This window comes from Anticarsia gemmatalis, chromosome 22 (assembly GCF_050436995.1).
Source record: "Anticarsia gemmatalis isolate Benzon Research Colony breed Stoneville strain chromosome 22, ilAntGemm2 primary, whole genome shotgun sequence".
Taxonomy (NCBI): domain Eukaryota; kingdom Metazoa; phylum Arthropoda; class Insecta; order Lepidoptera; family Erebidae; genus Anticarsia; species Anticarsia gemmatalis.
The window spans coordinates 1,307,109-1,328,364 of record NC_134766.1 but is presented as its reverse complement, the minus strand read 5'-3'; the positions used below and the strand labels follow the sequence as shown (position 1 = coordinate 1,328,364).

Genomic DNA, 21,256 nt, shown 5'->3' with positions numbered 1-21,256 from the left:
TTAGTTAGGTTGGCTGTTAGGTGGCATAAACCGCTAAATAAGCACAAAATAGCGATAAATTGTAGAATGTTTTTTTTTCTTGTAATATGGTAACTTTGATTGCTTATTGGGATTATGTATAAATTATTATTTGAGACAAGAGCTATGCTGAACTTGTTTTGTAAGGGAGAGAAATGAATAAAACAAATGTTTCACCATTTTACAATGTCAGTCCTATGTATGCGAGTGTATTGCTTTGTACCGGTTTAAAGCTTTAGTCTGTTATTGAGAATATTCTAAAAGAAATTAGAAAAAAAAACACATTATGACTTGACAAAACTTTTTATGACTCGGGAATCGTACTCGAGACCTCGTGATCAGCAGTCGCGGACACTTCCGCTCACATCACAGAATTAATTAAACTTGATAATGTTGGTCTTCAGTATAAAACTTACCTATGAGCTTTGAGCACGTTGAGCCACGTTCGGAAGACATCGGGCGTCTTCGCTCGGAGGTGGTATATGAACTCATCGGCGTCTATATCTATGCGCCAACGCCTTGCTGATATAACACTAAAGCCAACTTCGGGTAACTTCGGCAAACATCGGGCGTGTTCGTAAACTTACCTATGAGCTTTGAGCACGTTGAGCCACGTTCGGAAGACGTCGGGCGTCTTCGCTCGGAGGAGGTATATTAACTCATTGGCATCTATAACTATGTGCTGACGCCTCAACAATACAACACTGAGACCAACATACATCGGGTAACATCGGGCGTGTTCGTAAACTTACCTATGAGCTTTGAGCACGTTGAGCCACGTTCGGAAGACATCGGGCGTCTTCGCTCTGAGGTGGTATATGAACTCATCGGCGTCTATATCTATACGTCAACGCCTTGCTGATATAACACTAAGACCAACATACATCGGGTAACTTCGGCAAACATCGGGCATGTTCGTAAACTTACCTATGAGCTTTGAGCACGTTAAGCCACGTTCGGAAGACATCGGGCGTCTTCGCTCTGAGGTGGTATATGAACTCATCGGCGTCTATATCTATACGCCGACGTCTCGCTTTAGCTGATATAACGCTGAGGCCCACATCGACGGAGCCGTGGAGACGACCGCGGGCCACGTCTGTCGGGGATCGTGCGTAGACTAGTATACCGCCGTCTACTACGAAGAAACGCTGGAAGAATTAGAGATTATTTACTCGTTAAAATACAATGTTATTTGCTGGTTAATGGTAGCGTTCTTATAGAAGGCTCCCGTTTACAATTTTTAAAGACTAGAGTATTGTATTTGGAATGTCATAAAAGTAAAAATACGGGTGTCGTCGCTTTTAACGTATACGTACATACATGTGCACGTTAATGTACCGGCGTATACGTGCTGTATTATACATTAAACTGCAAAAAGAGTGGTCTTTGGTTTGTTCGAGATATGGAGAAAAAATAAACGAAAAGAATAAGTAAAAAAGGGGCAGTGAACTATTCTTATATACTCTAATAGATTCTGATATTAGAGATATTTACCTTGTGCCATCCTTTGAGTGGCCATTTTCTCTTCTTATGCAGGTAACCGTTGAAGACGTCCGGCCGTTTCTCAAACCGCTGTCCGTCTTTTAAACCTTCTAGAACCTCCCACTCACTGCCGCGGCGACGACTGGAAGCATACAATATTTATATTAACGATTTTGATCTAACGAAACTTGTACACAATTTGATTTGAGAGCAGTATGTGACTAAGACCAGTGTAACTTGGTGGAAAACTCGGCCAAAATACGGTACGGTACAATATACGGTATAATATCATCGTGAAATTATGTTTGAATAAAAACAAACCTTAAAGTTAAATGGTACTAAACATGTTAAGCGTTATCGTTACGACAACAAAGTACAGGCAATTATATTTTAAATTTGTTACAGGAAAATTGTTGACGACTATTGATTTGGTGTTAATTAATTGGAAAAACGTACTATTATACCGTGACAATATTAAAAGAATTATATTTTCAAGATTGTAAGTATCGTATGAAGTGGCGGTTTTTGATCTCTACCTACCTCAATGGGGGAAAAGGCGTGATTGTATGTACGTTATTACATTTTTAAGTTTAATTTTGTGTCATAGTATGCTCGAGATAACAGTAGATGGACTGGCTTGAAATTATCGTAACACACAATTGTTAGATGTATATAGTAAAGAGAAAATGTTCTAGAAATCGTAATTCTCACTTAGCCTGCTTGTCGTTTACTGACTGTAAGTGCAGTACATTGTACACAAATTGGTTATGAACGCCTTTGACAACCGGTAGCCATTGTGTCCATTATGAGGACTGTTAGCTTGTTAACGCCTCGAGCGGTTCAAGAAATAATTGGGAATACTTTGTACCTAGCTACATCCACATTCCAGCTTCACCTCACTACATTATATAGAATTCTTTTGTGTCTGTCTGACTGATCAGCGTTAAACTCAAAGACTACGAGACAGTTTTTTTATTTTAACTAGGTGTAAAATTCGCAATTAAAAATCGTGAGAATTCAATTAAACTGTAGGTAGATTTAAAAGCACCGCAAGAAGCAAGTTCGAACTTGCGATCGAAGGGGTCGTTGGTGCTACAGGTTGCTGTTACAGTGTAAAAATATAATCCTAATATTCATTCAATACTAAAAACTTGGGTTTCACGCATGGGCAGAACAGCATCTGAAGAAGTCGTTTCTTCTACAAAAAAAAGAAGCAAGGATATAGTGTATGATGTTCATGTTACCTTCTAGTCTTGCCACTGCGTGGAGGCTGTATCGGGGGCCGCGGGGCGCGGTCCCCGCTGTCGGCGGACAAGGACGCCGTCTCTCCGGAGCAGTCCGAGTCGGACGGAGCCCTGCGGAGCACCGCCGCCCGGCCCGCTGCACCCCGACGACGTTCCCCTGTAACATATCACAAAGAAATACATTATTATAGGAAAACATAATTTAAGCTAAAATAAAATACGGAAATTAACGCGAACACGCAATTTACTTTGCTACCTGCTTTTAACTCTATCCAGACTCAGCTAGAGTCAGCCTGCGACCACGGCGAGTGCAACCTGCGCCGGAACGTTACGCATTTTAAGGTAAAGTGTGTGTTCGCGTTAAATCCCGTATTCTATTATACATTAAACATGCAACGCGAGAGTTTAAAACTTAAAATTTAAGCTACTGCTGTCGCGCTGCTGGGGAGCTACCACGTATCTGAGTTGACAACAACTTGAAAGCAATTTTGCAGTGTTTTCTTCCTTAGATGATAATGATAAATACGTTATCTCAAAGCCGCAAAGTAATGAATAATGATCATCAATTTGACGTACACTAGTAGTTAACTGATATACGTGATAGGCTCGCCGGCCAGTGGAATTCAATGTATGAGTTTGGAAAAAGTTACGAGAAACGCTTGTTGATTAATAATAAGGTAAAAAAGTTAGGAACATTTCGAGTGTTTTTTCCTTTAAAAAGAAGAGGTAACGATGAAATCAAATATTCCTCGTGTAACAACATGACGAACCGCTTAGGCACTCGGCCGTTTAATAAATGTTACTTAAGTTTACCTATATCTTGAAAGAAATGCTTGAATAAGTACATATTAAAAAACGTCTTCTTTTTAACATTACGCAGAATACAAAGAACCTTAATGCCATGTGTGTATAAATGGCTATGACTATAAATATATATTTTGAATGTTCAAAGAATTACAATAAAACGAGCCTTAGACCTAAAGCACACCAAAAGTACTTTAACCTTGTCGTAAAGAAATAAAAAATATTTATAGCAGTCAGACCAGTTTCCAAGTGGGCTAGGGTCCTTGACATTGAGACCACAGTCTTGGCCAGACGGGGTCAGGAGCCGAAAGTCTAGTACCTAACGTTTAATTACTATGACCTGAACGAGTTCAAGTTACTATAAAAGTGATTGACATAGATTGTTTTACTGATTAGAGACTGGACATAGAAAATTTTCTGTCAATGTTCTTGAGGACATAGGAATAAAGACTAAGTTCCTCTCTAATGATTTAGTTTCATTGAAGCTTTGCGGAAGTTCTTTATAAACAGTCACACTCGATTATTTTTCTTATAACCCTTTGGGACGTAGGTAGTCTGACGTGACCGGCGAAAAGTACGTAGACCCTCGCGGCATGGAGATCTATGACCTCAACTTCCAAACCCTGGGGAAAACTTGAGTTTCTTGACATAAAACTTAAGGCGTCGGAATTTGAAACTGAGAACTTATAGTCTAAAAAGTTACTAGAGAACCTTGGTAGAGATTTATCTAGATTATAATTGTTAATCATATTTTTAATATAAATTAGCAGGTCATCGTCAGCTACATAACCCTACAGTTGCTGATGTTTCTAATACTGAATTTTGTAAACCTGCTCCAGCCGTAAACCTTGTGTACAAGGCTCTCTACTCAGTTAATGAAAGATAGAGGTTAATAGCATTCCTTGCTATTGGCATTACAAACAGGAGAAAAATATCGCTTCCATCTAGCCAGTGGTTTTATTTCCAACGCAGAATCCAATGGAAAAAATCTCGTGAGCAAGTTTCTATTATATGCCGATCATAGTGAAGTTTATTGGAAAGACTTAGACAAAAGTGGTATAGGAAAGAGATGATTGGCGTTTACAAGAGGAACTTCAACACTGATTAAAAATCGTATGCGTTAACAGCGTTGGATTTTTTCACATCTATAACATTTATAGTAAGATTATCCATTAATATTAAAAATATTGAACATAGTATCTTTAATGATATTTAAAGATATTAAGCTATACTGCATGAGACTTGTATATTTTGTATCAAAATTGAAATCTCGCGACAGAAAATCATTTTCAGATCAGTAGATTGACAACAATAGCTACAAACTCTTAATACAGCCTTCGCTAATAAAATATTTAATAAATTAACAAAATTTTAATTAAGTACCAAGTTATTACGTAAACAGCAATTTCATAAAATAAACAAAGGGCTCTAATGGAAAACAACGTATTCGAGTAATGAAATGTTTATAATATCACGCTGGCATTTCCCCAGGGTGTATGGCAGAGGACAGTTACATACGTCATTATATGTTACAGTTGAGATTAATGGTACCTGCGTGGGCAGTTTTAGCTTTCAGACAGTCTAGAATTTCCTTTATTTTTATAACGGAATCAGAACATTTATTTGGCACATACATTCCCAAACTCTGATCTAATTTTCCCATCAAAACACTTCTATTATCATCACCATCATCTTATTTTCTCTGCTTACTACAAGGCATAAGCTCCCCTTTCTCACCAGTCATTCCTGTTTAGTGCAACTCTTGGCCAGGTCTTCTCAATAACCTTAATTTAGGCATCAACTTATCCATTCTAAAATTAAACACTTTTAATTCAAAATTGAAACCTTTGTCATAGCTAATATACATTTTCTGACCAGCAGCCCACAGACCCGATACCCAACTCAGAAGATCTGGGTTACTGCTTCCCCAACGGGACAGGACTAGCCTAAGGAGTTCTTTAAAATATGGAAAGGAACGTAACTTGCAATAGTCAACTATCTAAATCTAAATCTTTACTTCAGTTGCGTTGTTCAAGTACAGTACAATCTGTACGGCGGCAGCCAAATTGCCACGAGCAGTTCCAAGTTCCAAAACTTATCAATTCTAGAAATTCATTGTTAAAGGAACTGTATGTAGTTGAAGCAATTCGTATGTTCCACTTAGAAACATTATACAGTCTATTTAATATTAAAACCTTTACAAAACTACATTCGTTCGTGTTTAAACGAGTATTCGAGCCAAAACTATGAGAATTCGCAATAAAACCTTCGTTTCTATGACCTAGAAGACATGGTTACTGCGCAGTGCGACACTTTAACACAAATACTTCACACCACCATCAATTATCACGCGAACTTATCGATCCTTTTATATTATAATAATATAATGTCAGGGTAATGGGACATAAAGTGTGGTTACTGATCAGCCATGGATATTGCCTATTTGGGTCAAAGATATCAACGGCGCAACACGAACTAAGACTGTCTTCTGGAGTGACCAAATCTGCAGCTATATTATCGACGCTCTAAAAAGTTATCATCATAGTCAATCAGCTTGATTTGCAAATCAGATGTTTTTCACGTATTCCTATGACCACCAGAATAATCTTGACTGAGAATCCATAGTGCCTGTCATAAGTATACACCTACCAGAGAATGCCACTTGGTATGATCCTTACAAACTTCCCTTGTTTCATTTACATACATCTTGTCATACGGGACCGTCGGTTATAACATGCATCTTACACATAAATGACCTTGAAACGTAAAACTTATTTAACTTATCCATACACCACACTATTACAAAAATCCCCAGAAACCTTTCAACATAGTAAATAACAGAACACAAACGTTCCTAATGTCGGTCACGGTGAAATTGAATAACACCATATCATCACCAACTTCCTCTGTTACCGAGTACACTGACTGATTATTATTAATGTTGCTTTTAGGGTTGCCCAATAACGCTCTAATGGTCTATTACCATTTACGTAGGCTGAGTATCTTTTTAGCTTTTTAGGGAGTTTCTTTCACTTTAGTTATTATAACTGTTTTTGTGATGTCGAAATGCTAACAGGCTATATAGCTTGGCGAGAAAAAGAAATGTTAAACATTATTGTATCTATACTAATATTAGGAAGATGAAGAATTTGTTTGTTTGTTTGTTTGAACGCGCTAATCTCAGGAACTACTGTGCGAAATAAAAGATTATTTTGCTATTGGGTAGCCTATTTATTGAGGAAGGCTATAGGCTATATAACATCACGCTACGGCTAATAGGAGCAGAGTACCAGTAAAAATTGTTCCAAACGCGAGAAAATATGACCCATTCTCTCTTAAAGAGACTGAAAAAACCTAGTGTTTGCATGAAGAACAAAGAATTAACTTAATACCTGAAAGTAGCCGCGTAGACTGTAAAATATGAGTCAAAATATAAACATAATTATTTGATCTAAACAACGAACCATATATCATAAATCAACTCAACATATTAACACTAGCATCAAAACAATCTTAATAAGGCGGTAAAAGGCTACACACAAAGTCTATATAAAAACTGTACAAACAGAGAACTAATCTTATGAGTCACGATCTCGTACTGTTTATTTACTTGGCAATCCTCACGTTTTCCTCGCAAGGTTTGCTATACAAATATTCTCTTCGGCATTAATCGGCCTAGCCGAGCAAACCCGAATATATGTGGATGAATATACGGGAAAAATGCTGTTCGACATCGCCGCACCTGAATCTTCAAACCGAATTGTGACGATTGGCAAAGGAACTACCCGATCGGCTCAAGCCGAACAAGTGTAGTAATTGCTTCGAGTCGGTTTTGTTGTTTGATAAATATTGCCGAACTGAATATGCCGAATCGAATATGTGTGTAGCAAGCCTAACACATAGTCCGACAACTTAATAGGGAGCCTTAGCACTATCTATATTATAATTAAGAATTCTATCTATTTACACTAAATAGCTGTATCAAACAGGCCACCGTCAGCTACATAAGTCTACGGGTCACTGTTGTTTTAAATTCACAATTATGTATACCTCTGCATGCCGCGAACCTTGCATACAAGACTCTCTAAAAAATGTTGGATTATATAAAGGTACGTTCGTATGAGGTTGTTCGTAGGTAATAGAATATGAAGCGTAGCCGTATATTATTATTATTGCTCTGAAAAAGGAGTTTTATGGCGTTGAGATTTAGAGGAACATTTTATGGAAAAATATACGAAAGATATAAAGTAAATGCTGACGCATCATGAGAATTCCGAATGTCTTACATTTAATATTACAAGGATATATTTGTATTTTATAGAATATTCGAGAATAAACGGGTAAACGTAGAATTTATATGAATTTATTCTTGAGTGTGTCAGATTCAGTCTTCGAGAAGCCATTTTGTTTCGTTTCCTTATTTATTTAGAAGTTAATGGATAAAATATAGGTCAACGCTGTTTGATTATCTTTGAGTAAACTATATAGTTGCGATGTCTAATAAGACAACAGCTAGTTATATTTTTATGGAAAATGGCAGTAAAAAATATTAAGTTGCATCGAAAAATGATCAGTGGGTTAAGCAACCCTTGGCGCGATCATGTCATACATGGGTGACCGCATAGTGGCATTTGGACTTAACGTCTCCGTGCTTTTAAGGGCACGTTAAAAGTTGGTCCCGGATGTGGATCTTAGTAGACCACATCCGGGACCAACGGTACAGTCAGTAAGGCGCGGCAAAGATCTCTCGGGCAGCTTGTGTAATTTGACACTAGGTTGACCAATAACCATAGGACAAAATAAAAAAAAAACAGAAAATACCAAGACCACTGTTTCTTCTTGTGAAAATGTTACTGAAAACAGCTCGTGACAAGTACCAAAGCTAGCCAAAAACATATATAAGCACGTGCTCTTATATGTATTTTCCTAATCCAGATAGCATATCTAGGACTGGTACTGTCCACCTTGCAAAACAACTGGATAAACACGCTGCAGATAAAAGTTAATCTGCTAAGTCTTACAGATAACATTGCGGAATTATATCGTGTACAGATTTTACTGGGACTTTTTGTATCAGTATAGAAATACAAGTATTTGGAAAGTGTATGATTTGAATCAAAATAAATACGTTTTAAATCTTATTCTTCTCGTATCTTTTCCAATCTATTATGGTCCGCTTTATAGGTAATATAAATTATGTTGCCTCCATTAGTTATACCAGTTTAATATTTCTTTGTTATATATTATTTGTCCTTGGACCCGCTACCGCACCCACCAGCAGTTCCAGCACCCAATAGCGAGCAGTATGACCCCCGTGGGGAACCAGTTTTAGAATGCATTAAAGCTCTATTTTCCGAAGAAGATTTTTACCTAAACCAAAACCTATCACATAACTCAATAAAAACAGCTTTCAACTTACTCATGATTACTTGAAATGGGTCCCGGAACGATCCTTTTCTTATCAATTTATTACATTTTATTAGAGGATTCTTGAACTTGTTACTGAAGATCTATCAATAATCGAAAGTATATGGCGTATCATCATTTTCTAGTAAAAAATCTCAAAATGTTTTTTTAAGCCAGAAAATCTAAGATAGAATCTAAGATTTCTTCTCGAGGATTGACACGTTTTGTTTTAAATGTTCTGGTAGTGATATATTTAAGAAGATTCTAATTGCTCTAAATATTCTAGTAATATATTAACTTACGTTTGTTTTCGAGGCGCGTCGGCTCGGTGACGACATTCTTGAGTCCTCCGTGATTCATGTCTTGGCCACTACACGCGCCCAACAGTAACCATCTTAATTCAGCTGAAAATAAACAGAAAATATACATTAATTACGAAGCTTTATTCACCTAAAATAAGAGGTAATTGACGTAATTAGATCATAAATGAGTTTTTGATGCAGTCTAGAAATGGGGAGCTAAGTAATAGTATTCGTTTTGAGCATCTGATCAGCGAGCTCAGGTAAAAGTCTTGTATAAAGTCTCTTCTGTCCAAATATAAACCATGAACTACATTGGATCACCAAGGCATGACTTTCTGAAGCCAAGCCAAAATCCTTGACCCACCAATGAGGAATTTCTGCGGCAATATAGTCTAGGTATGGAACTTGTAAAAGCCTGTCATTCTGGGAGAAGGGTTAAATTACAGGTATTATAGTCTATAAGAGCGGCCTATATACGCAGTAACTTAATTACTAACCACACAAAAGAAAATACCGAAGACAGGCAATTTCACTAAATGAATATGGCGCCGACAAAGCAATAATCTTGTCTTAACCCATGTCATTTTGTATAAAAATAAATTGGAACAAAATCCAAAGTGGATCGGGACTGGAACATATTTTATTTATGGAATTAATTATTTAAGAGGTCCACTCTAGGTATCAACGTATCGGGTTCCGAAGAGTGGGGCTTGTCGTGTATTTCAAGTTTACCCTTATTTGGGCTGATATTTATAAAGGTAGACCGAATTAATACACGAACTTTTTTCTGAATGTATTTGGTAGAGTTAAGAACCTATTTAGCATTGAAGGTAAGGTACGAGTTATTCAGAAAAATATATAACATTTTTGTCTAAAATCTGTTAAGTCGTACGTACTGAAGATACTCAGCTATGTAATTTACAGATATACCGGATAAAACTATTACAAACTTTAAAGTCCTAGGATGCCAAATTACTTGCCTACTCAACAACCACAAAACAAGATCTAAAAGGTCCAGGACCACGTCTCGGGACTCAGACATCAAATTTTTACTTGAATCGTATAAAGAAACCATCAAAGTATGCTTATACCATATGATGTTATGATGTTTACAAAAATCACCAACAATTACAGTATACCGTAGCTAGAATTGAGTAATTACGGCGCAGAATTTCCGCAGATTATGACTACATATTGCTATTACTAGCTAATGATCTAAGATACATCACGTCATTGGTGCCATGTATCTAGCGCGCTTTTTGCATTACCTTCTTTGTTTTATCGCCTAGACAAATACGCGTTAGTATTTTAAATCTCCTGATTATTTTAAGAGTTAAGGAATGAGTATCTTTTTAGAATCATGCTTTGTCAGTGGGAACAGGTTGAGAGGAAAAGATCTAAATCTCTTTACATGTATAAGTATGGCTTTTTCTAAGGGTCTGATGCAGAAGAAGTTTTTTCATGACATCCCATAATCAGTTAGGCGTTCTGTATTATCAATCACCATCGGATATAGTATTCGTCGGTGATCGGTTTGGACGTCCATTCTCTGGGCAGTACCCAGTCACCGTAAACCTATGTGATCTTTGTTTTTTTATGATTGCTTCCCTAACCCCCTCTCTTAAGTGGTGCCGGTATTTACCGGTGCTAGTCGTGTACTCCTTCCTAAATTACTACCGTCTTTCCTCAAATATTTACAAATATCCTCTCCTAATTATATTATAATGTAACGAGTCTCAAGCGTGGTGGCCATGGTCGCTGCAATTCGATCGAAACGTCGGGTTAGCAAATAATTTAATCATAAAATTTAACTTTAATTTTTATTCGCGTTTAAGCCTTGTTACTTTAAAATATAAGTACAAGTCACGAGTGTTTAAAATCGTTATTCTCTCCTAGCAAAGGATGCACACAGATCCAGATACTAGTAGCGTTTTCCTTACTAAATCACTACCGAATCTACAATTTAGAACTCTAGCAATACGTATTTTATCCCAACACAACTGCGTCTCACTATTCAATAGGAATACGCCCACTAAATCACTATCTGATGCGTGTAGTCGCGTATATCGACACAGGAAACGTTAGGGAAATACATCGACATGTATTTGATAGACTCATCGCTACTATAAACAGCAATGTATCAGTAAATTTGTTGCTAAACGCTTTACCTTGATTGCTTGCGCTTTTCTAAATGATGTTGTTATGATTATAAATTGTTGTTAATGATAACACTTTGTTCATTTAACAAAAAAAAAATACTTATTACCTTTTATTAAACTTCTACGAAACTTATCCTATTGGTATTATAAACACGAAAGCTTATTTGTTTGAACAGATGTGTAGATGTTTAAAACTCGCGTAAAGCTACTAAAACGACGCTATTTTTCAGATACTCAGATGGTCTACAACCAGGGTTAGCACATAGGATATTTTTGATTCCCAATAATCGGTATATTCCCAGTTGTAACCTCTCACACTGTCCCCCGGGGTGACAACTGGACTGGGAGCATACCCAATAATCAACCCAAGGGTACTAAATCGCGTACCGAAACTAGTCTGTTACTAAAATCAGGTTACTTAAAACGATTAGAACTAAAAACTCAAACGCTCTGAATAGCAACCATCAATTAATGCTCGCTATCACAATAACCTAAGATTAACCCGAGTTTAAAACCACGCGAATTTACAAACAGTATAATTGCTGATAGCATGTTTATAACCAAATATCGTCGGCTGCAATTTAACGACTAATGTTACTAAAGCCCTAGTTCTTGCAATGCGGTACAGTGCGGTTGTACTTAGAAATGTAGGGCATACGCTATAATATATGTGATAATACCTAATACCTAATGTATTATAAAAGGAAATTGCTGTATTTGATTATACGCAAGGAACTGCTGTTATTTTATGTCGTTCAGAAATAGAAAGCTCCATTTTATATTGATTAGAAGGACTATAAAGAAAAATCACGGGCAAAAGCTTAACTAAAACTAACAGGTCTAATATTTTTTACTTTAGACATGAATACTTCAAAAATGTTTTATTTTGTTTGATGGAATTTAAGAATTACAATCTGACTTTACTATTGATATCCAGGAATTAGGGAACGTTCAAGCTTTGTCCCTCTACACTGAGGAAGTAGGTACGTGTTGAGAACTTAGCATTCATTCAAGAATTATGATCTCGTAGGAACGCAAGGATTTATCACGACGTTTTCCTTTACCATTAAATCAGGTGATATTTATTAAGAAAAAAATTGTAGGCAAAGTCATCGGTTTCCAGCCTCGTTATTTAACCACCTGCCACCTGAGTATGGACGAAGAACGCTTAAAACACTTACAAATTACTAATTTTTTCAGCACTTTATTACCTACTAGCTGACCCGCGCAACTTCGCTTGCGTCACATAAGAGAGAATGGGTCAGAATTTTCCATGTTTTTGTAACACTTTTTACTGTTACCTACTCTGCTCCTATTGGACGTAGCGTGATGATATAAAATATGCTTTTTTTTCACCAAAAATATTCTCAAAATTATTTATCTCTTAGTATAACGAATAGTATAAGCCGAGTGGTATAAGTTGGTACCTCCCACGCAAGTGGTCGCAGGTTCGAACCCGAGGCAACACACCAATGACTTTTCGAAGTTATGTGTGTATTAGAAATAATTATCACATGCTCCAACGGTGAAGGAAAACATCGTGAGGAAACCTTGCATGCCTAAAATTTGTTTAATACATTTATTGAGGGCATGCAAAGTCCCCAACCCGCACTTGGCCAGCGTGGTGGACTCAAGGCCTAACCCCTCCCTCATTACGGGAGGAGACCCTTGCCCAGCAGTGGGACATTAATGGGTTAAATTTATTTATTTTTATTTATAGTATAACGAAGTCGCGCTAAGACATATCCGCCATTAAAACAGTTGCCATGGCAACGGAATTTTGTTAATTCAATGTCATTATAATATTGTTTTTTCGCGACTTCGTTGAATTTTCTGAATTTTCCCGGGAAATGCGTCATTTTCCCCGGGTAAAAAGTAGCCTATGTCCTTTCTCGGGTATCAAAATATCTCCATACCAAATTTCATGCAAATTGGTTCAGTAGTTTAGACGTGATTGAGTAGCAGACAGACAGACAGACAGACAGACAGACAGACAGAGTTACTTTCGCATTTATAATATTAGTATGGATAGCTTAAGGTGCTGAAAGGGGAATACTCCCGCAATATAATACTCAAACCAAATAAATAATTTAAACTGTTTAATAACGACTTTACGCGTCATCTACGCTACAAATGTATGAAATGGCGATCATCTACGCCACAAATGTATGAAATTTAAATGATGTATGCAAGGGATGGCCTGTCATTAACAAACTCGTGTGTGAATGATATATGATAATCGTTTATTTAGTCTGACGATAGCGAGTCCTCAATTGGTAATGTTTTTATTTCAAAACTTATCTGTATTCACACGTGATTATCGGAACGTAATCAGAAGCAGACAAAAATAAATTAGTTTTAGGTATACTGAGTTTTTGAAAGTAGGTTAAAACAAAATTATTGTATGTATGTTAGTTGCTTGTTAATTATATTGTACGTAAAAATATTTTGAACTCTTCTTTTCCAATATAACTATTTATTTTTAGAAGTAAGTAACCAAGCTACTTTTTTAAAAGCTACTTTCAAATAGGGTTCTTGAACAGTTGAAATCGTAAGAAAAAATGCTTTAGTTGGAAAATGTTAGACCCTGAAAATACCAGACTGGTTTATAACGTTGAATACTATTGCCAGAGATTAATAGAATCTGGAATTCGTACTATTAGTCACTTGCAGAATCTGGTGTTTGTAAAATGTAATCGATAATTTCCAATTAAAATCAAAAAAGGTTTCCTAATCTAACTGTTTTAGTAATAAACGTCGTATAAGCTTTAATTGTACTACTTAAACAGTGTTTTGTATTTTACGGTTTCAAAATTGAGTGATATTGACAAAACAATGAATAACTAAATTATAGCTTACACGCCGTTTAATAAGACAGTTAAACACAAGCAATAAAACATCTAAGTACATATTTTTAATATCAAAACGGTGACAAAATACATACATTTTCATTCAGTGACGATATAATTAGTGTAATGGAACGCCAGAAAACACTTTCGTCCCCGCCTTGGCCTGCGTCAACCCTCTGACGTGGAAAGTGCTAGTGTGTTATAAATTATAATAAATTGTACGAAGGAAAGTGTGAGAGTTGACGTCATGTTACATTTTATACTGCAGTTACATAGAAATAAGATTTGACTAAATTCTGTAGTGATATATCTAATACTGAAGCTCTTCCGTCTTCGTGCACGATAGTTATATGGATTACCGCATAACTTGGACAAAACCACGAGCAAAAGCTAGTATTTAAATAACTTATGTATTATTATATTACATAAGCTACAATACTGCCAAGTTTCATCAAAATCCTTTCCGTAGTTTTAACGTGATTGAGTAACAATCATTTAACACTTCGCATATTACCAATGCGAAATATTAAATTATTAAGAAATACAAAGTAGGTGTGATATTATAGGAAAGTAAATGTGTGTTATAACGAGATTATACTCCAAGCAGCTTGCAACGGTTTGCAACGAATTGCATTTGCCTCCAACCGTATAGGAATGAATCAAATCCACCTAAAGTAACAATGTGTATAAAAATTTGTCACTAGCTTAGTGAAAGATAAACGTTTGGAGCAAAACTTAAATGCCTTGAATTCTTTAAAACAGTTCTTGAAGGATAGCGACCCAAATTTGTACTTAACCCGCCCTCATTCCGAGAGGAGACATTTGGCTAGCAGTAAAGTAATGTTTTTTTTAGTTCCATTGTAAAATAGATCTATGCTCTCTGAACATAAATGAATTTAAAAAGTGCTGCTATGCTCGTAGCTAACGGAAATGGCTTAATTTATGGTTTGCTGAATGAATTTGTGATATTATTTGAGATTTTTCCTCGTACTCCTAGCCTGTTTTTTGCTTTACCTTTCCTGTAAAAGCGGGAAAATTCATAAATTGCAGGTGAAAATCATAAATTTTACAGAATGGGCTTATATTCCTGTGTTTTTCAGCGGTAAAATTTACATTATTCTGTGCGTGAAAAATTACAAACGTACATTTCAGTTGCTGTCAATTAAGATAACAGTCTTCAAGTCATGTCAAAAGTCTACAGGCTGCTTCAACTTTGACACTAAGTTGTCCACTAACCATACAAGGAATCAAATAAAAATCTGTGCTTTAATACATAGAGCAGGTACCATAGCCTCATATACGTATAGTTTGTACAGGCTGACGTAATGACGCGAGTGTCATTACAGTTTACTACCGGGTGTTTATTACAGCAGGTCGCCTGCCCGTCTGACCTGTGCCGTCATGCAGAGCAAATATCACTAGCGACGTGTGTTTTACAGAAATAACACTATATTAGGTCAGTGAAATGGAGAAGTAATTATTCAGTGTTTTTTATTTAGCCTGTTTCTGTGTCCCTGAGCAATGACCTCTTCCTTGATTTTACAGTCCCCTCGGCCGTATTTGAAATTGAATTAAGGATAAAATATTTTTTCAGCACAAATCTTTTGTACCACCAAAGTTTCAAGCGTTCTATATCGACTCAACATCGTGGTACCTGGAAGGTATTTGTATGTTCCCTGTTAAGAATGGCCATTTTCGATTTAATTAAATTTAAGTAACAAAATTATATTTGGTAATTATGTGTGTATTATAATGCTTTATTTGTAAATAAAAGTAGTTTGGGCACGAGGCATGAGAGTTCTTTCAAAAGTGCTTAAAGGAACCCAAAGTTTAAAACCAGCACTTGGTTTTGGTTCATAATACAAAGCCTTATATACCTACAATTTACCACTACACAGACACTGATCAATGCTATAGTCTAGAGAAGAACTTTGCCCAACCACAGGCGGCCTACTTGGAAAAGACATCCGAATATTTGGTCCCAACTGAAATTCGACCAAACTTTGCCTCCTAGCTTACTACGAATTTCTACTGATGCTGAATTTCACGATAAGCAGATGTTAATAGGAGGTAGGCAGATGTGATCATAATCGAGTTTCAATCGTTTATTAGTATAAATTTTGCCTTAAGTTGTTAATTAATGAAATATTTTCCTTGTCGATAACAGTAGGGCAAAATATTGATTTAATAACGCAAAGATTGTTTTCAATCTAGTTTTATTTACCACTTACGATTTAATACTTTGATAAACGGATATTGTTTGACTATTCACACAGATTTCTTATAATAAAGATAGGTAAGTAATTGAGTATTTTTCGCAAAGATCTTAGTGAAGAAATGAGTACGAGAGCAGTAAATGTTTAATGAACTAACAAACTGCTGCCTACGTGAGGATTTTTGTTAAACAGTTCTTATTCTTCCTAAGGGTAAAATGAATTACTTGTCATCGTGACCAATGTCATGTAAATTGCGTCATCAGTCTCCTCATGGAAATGCATCAAAAGATCTCGGACACCAAAAATTAAGTTAAAAAAATGTACAATATTAAATCAAGTAAAAATCATCTACAATATTAACTGTAATACTCCAGTACAATACAGATTGTTTTTTTTCTGATTTGTACAAAAACCATTTAGTACATAGTATTTGGAAAATCTATCTTTATATTATTAGGTTCCTTAAACTTAAATAAAAAGTAAATTAAAGTAGTAATATAAAAGTTTAAACATACCAAATTTAAATAACCCAAACGGTTTTTTAACTTTCATGGCCGTGTCACATCACAAACACTATTATTATCTAATCAATAATTCCGCACTGTAATTACTTCGGCAACAGTTTTAGAACGTTTATTAATAAACAAACAACACAGGTAGAGGTATTTAAAACAATTATTATTATAACAATAAAAATAAAACTGGAAATTATTAATTTAATGTTGTTAGGTATATTATTACACTTAACCACTTTTTAATAATTCTTTATTCGAATTACGGAAAGTTTTTTAAAACACCGAAGAAAATAGTAACTAATTAAAAAGTATTCTTTATTTTTACACTTTCCAACAATTCTATTATTTCAAATAAATGTTCTAAGGCACACTCAACAACTAAATTGATGATAATAATGATCACTATTGTTTTATTACTTCACTAAACTACTTTTCAATAATTCTAAATTCACACTCAACAACAAAATTAATAATTATAATAGCAACAATTATTATTATTGCACTGAACAACAATTATTTAAGACAACAGTGTTTTAGTGCTGTAATAACACTGTACTGAAGTTATCTATAAACTGATAGCAATATCGTTATCACAAGGATATCAATAGTACGAGTGTGACTAGATATTATCTTGTACATTGAATTTAACTGTTAGTTATCTGTTGCGGTAGTAAACGAGAATGTTTTCATTTTAGAATCGGTGATAACTTTTTACATACGTTTATACGAGTGAACTATATTTTCTAATGACTTTGTGATTAAGCCACTCGCCAAGAATTCCTTGCTCTGTACGATTAGTAATGGCACAGGTTAAGTAATACTTGTCTCGGTAAATAAATGGATGGGTGACCACCTATTACTAATACTACGGCCAGGTCGGCCACTATACTGACAATTGCTAGTATAATCACGAGCATAAATAAAAGTCAATAAATTTTGAAACATCGGAGAAAAATAAAAGAAATCTTAATTTCGAAGTTTCCTATAGAAAATATCACGATAATATAATGTATAGTGTGGACTCTATAACTGTACAACCCCGATGAAAATGTCAAATACTATACACGTATGTAGTGGACCGTAAGATGAGGTCACAAATCCCACATCCTATAGACCGTGTACCATATATAGTAGTATAGCATCATGCAATAGGAAGGTACAACCGGATCCATGATTAGCTAGGGTCATGTTCCAACTGTGTCACGAAGGGATATCCCTCGGGACGCAATCAAACGCCACCGCTGTGTTATTAAATAATCCTAGCTTTTGTATTTGATTTAGAACCTTTTACGTGACTTCTAGAAAGACTGTGTGGTCTGGGCTATAGTGTATATAGCTAGTGATGACTTAATTCAGATTTTAGGTTAGGTTTCTCTAAATAATATCAGACTCTTGCAAAGCAGTGGGACAGACACTAGGCTGTAGTGTATACGACCAGTGATCACGAGATTCGATACCCGGGTTAAGCTTTTCTAAATGATGTTAGACTATGTCTAGTAGCATTGGGACAGACATGGGTTCAAAAAAATTTCAACATTCTGAATAGCAGCCCGCAATAGTGCACGGTATATAGAAGAAAGCTCGATGCGTATTACATGGGATTAAACATTGTAAATGTCGAAATGCACTTTTATACACTTACTTGAACGAGTAAGAGGCTAAGTATAATAAGTTAGTCTCATATTAATTAAGGGCATACAAAGTCCCCAACCCGCGCTTGGCTAGCGTGGTGGACTCAAGGCCTAACCCTTCCCCCTCGTTTGGGAGGATACCCTTGCCCTACAGTGGGACAGTAATGGGTTAAAAAGGCCTTTGATTTGGTTTAACAATTTGATTGTCTTTATAGACAACATCCGGAACAAATTTTACGGAACATTTGGGACACGAAAAATCGATTCCAACTTCTCTCAAATAAGGTCACTCAACTATAAATTAGTCGCGTTAAAGGATGATGGATGACTGGGCTCAGTTCTGACACGATTAATATCGACTTTATCAAAATCAGTTCAGTGGTTTAGCAGCAAATATAAAGATATTTTCTTTTTGGGGTTCCGTATCGAAAGAGTACAATCTGAGGCCTGTCTGTCTGTCTGTTACCAGGCTATATCTCATGCACCGTGATAGTAAGCCAGATACAATTTTCACAGATGATGTATTTCTGTTACCGCTATAACAACAAATAACAAAACAACAAAAAAAGAATATAACGGCATCTCCCAATAAGCAAAGGTGGCTTTTTTTTTCTTTGAAAAAAATATAGTACGAAACCCTTAGCTCGCGACTCCAACTCACACTTGGTTAGACGACCAAGTGTGAGTTGGAGTATTTGCCGGATACTTATACTTGGGATATTTGCCGAAAAAATATATATTTCTTTCTTCCTATTTACACTTTTGCTGAATACATAACGCATTTACTGCCTCAGGTCTGTACAGAATAGTTTCAGTAGCTAGTATATATTTCGTCGAAGTATGTCTCCCTTCAGCTGTTCCCCCATGGGAGCGAACAGGAAAATACGAGTCCCCCAGTGAAGGAGGAAAACGTTATATTATTCCCATTGAGATATAAAAGCCATTGAATCGAGTGATTCGGCTGAAAGCGGTTAGCAGCAGTGTTTCTTTATAGTCATATGAGGATAATTTTTGGTTCTATGGAGAATTTTCTATTCGCATGTCTGAATAGCTTTATCACCAAGAAATTACAACAAAGACCATTTTACATTACACACATAAAATCACGTCTTTTTCTCATAGGGACAGGCAAAGACTAGGTACACTACTTGGTACGATCCAGTTCCTTTCTTTTATTTTACATTGAATTTACATTATATTGAACCGCGCAGTTATGCAAGCCTGACTCTATGTTTGACCACAGGGTCGTCAAACATTTCCACGTCAAATTTCATCGTAATAGGTTCATCGGTTTAACTTTAAAAGCATGACAGGCAGACAGGCAGATAGACCAACTTTACTATTCTACTAAAACTAAGTTGTATCAAGAGACGAATTAAGGATAAACTGATTAAATGATACTAAAACTTCTTATCTAAATGCCTTCGAGATAAACAGTCATGAACTTCTATTTTAAGGTTCTCGGATTAATCATTAGGTATTCAGTATTCGTGCGTGGGTGTCTCCAAGGATGCCTAGAAGTACATGTTGTAAAACTTAATACGATTGTCGAGGGATCGTTGTTAGCGCAGCGGTCTATACTGTAGGGAGTACCTGGTGTATGTTTAAAACATGATAGTTTATGATACACCTGTGAGAAAGGTACTATTACTTAAAAGCTACTTGCTGTGAACTGTGAATTTGGCTGTAAGTTAACTGTGTATTTAAGTGACAGATTCACCACTTCTGAATAAGTGCTGGTTAGTTTATCAGGGGTATTCACGCTTATCAATTTATCTGACTAATTAATTTGCAACATATCCGAAATCTGTCAAATTGGCCCTAGCCCGTCTTAAAAGCAACGACTTTGCAAAGAAAATATCGCACTTACTTACAAATAAATTAGCGATTAAAGAAACATTCCAAGTGGAGCAAACAAGGCTTAATTTAAACTCATTCAAGAATAGCAAACGAGAGCTTTAATTCAGTTTACTTATTCACTGTCCACACAAAAACGTGTGAACTGCGCAGACAAAGAACAACAATCGAATCGGACTTCGAACAAAACGACAGAGTCGTAAAGCACACTTTAATTATTTAGAAACTGGACCAGAGCAATCTGGTTTAAACGTCCAGGAAATAGGAGTAAATAAAAATCTGTTTAATTGCAGACTTGTAACAGGAGAGAATCGAGAATCTCTACCTAGAAGCTACAGGTACTAACAGTGCCATAGAAATACATAAAGCGACGGTCTTCTCAAATGTGGGTAGACAGAAAAACGATTCAAAACTCTACCTTACAGGTTGAAGTTTCGATAACGAAATGGAAAATGCAGAATCTTATGCCTTCTTCCAATAAGAGTCAGAATAAAGTCCATTTACTTGAAGCGTTTTACACTTCTTTTCCTCCATCCAGTCATACATCTCGTGACAAACAGTCACATGCACTGCACGTACCTGTTTGTACGATACAAAAGAGTACCTACATAGAAAATCTTTAGCGCATTTCAATAAATACCAACAAAACCGAGTTAACAGCTGAGTCACGCGAGGTGAGCCGCGCAATTATGTCACTATGATGACATCATGGCTGGCGTTGTTTTTGTGAGCGAAACTTGTGTGAGCTTGGGTACGAGGTGTGATTGAAGGTC

The 21,256-nt window shown here is 36.1% G+C and overlaps 1 protein-coding gene across 1 annotated transcript in view; it reads right to left on the bottom strand.

Annotated features, from left to right (window-relative positions):
- The window catches only part of LOC142982781 (uncharacterized), a 69,641-nt gene that overhangs the window by 39,315 nt on the left and 9,070 nt on the right, over positions 1-21,256 (bottom strand). Inside the window, exons 2-5 of the mRNA XM_076129465.1 lie at positions 9,257-9,358; positions 2,745-2,901; positions 1,513-1,642; positions 946-1,166 (exon numbers count right to left, since the gene is read on the bottom strand). Of these exons, the coding sequence (XP_075985580.1) occupies positions 946-1,166; positions 1,513-1,642; positions 2,745-2,901; positions 9,257-9,314 (566 nt within the window). The 5' untranslated portion in view covers positions 9,315-9,358. The remainder of the gene's footprint in view (positions 1-945; positions 1,167-1,512; positions 1,643-2,744; positions 2,902-9,256; positions 9,359-21,256) is intronic.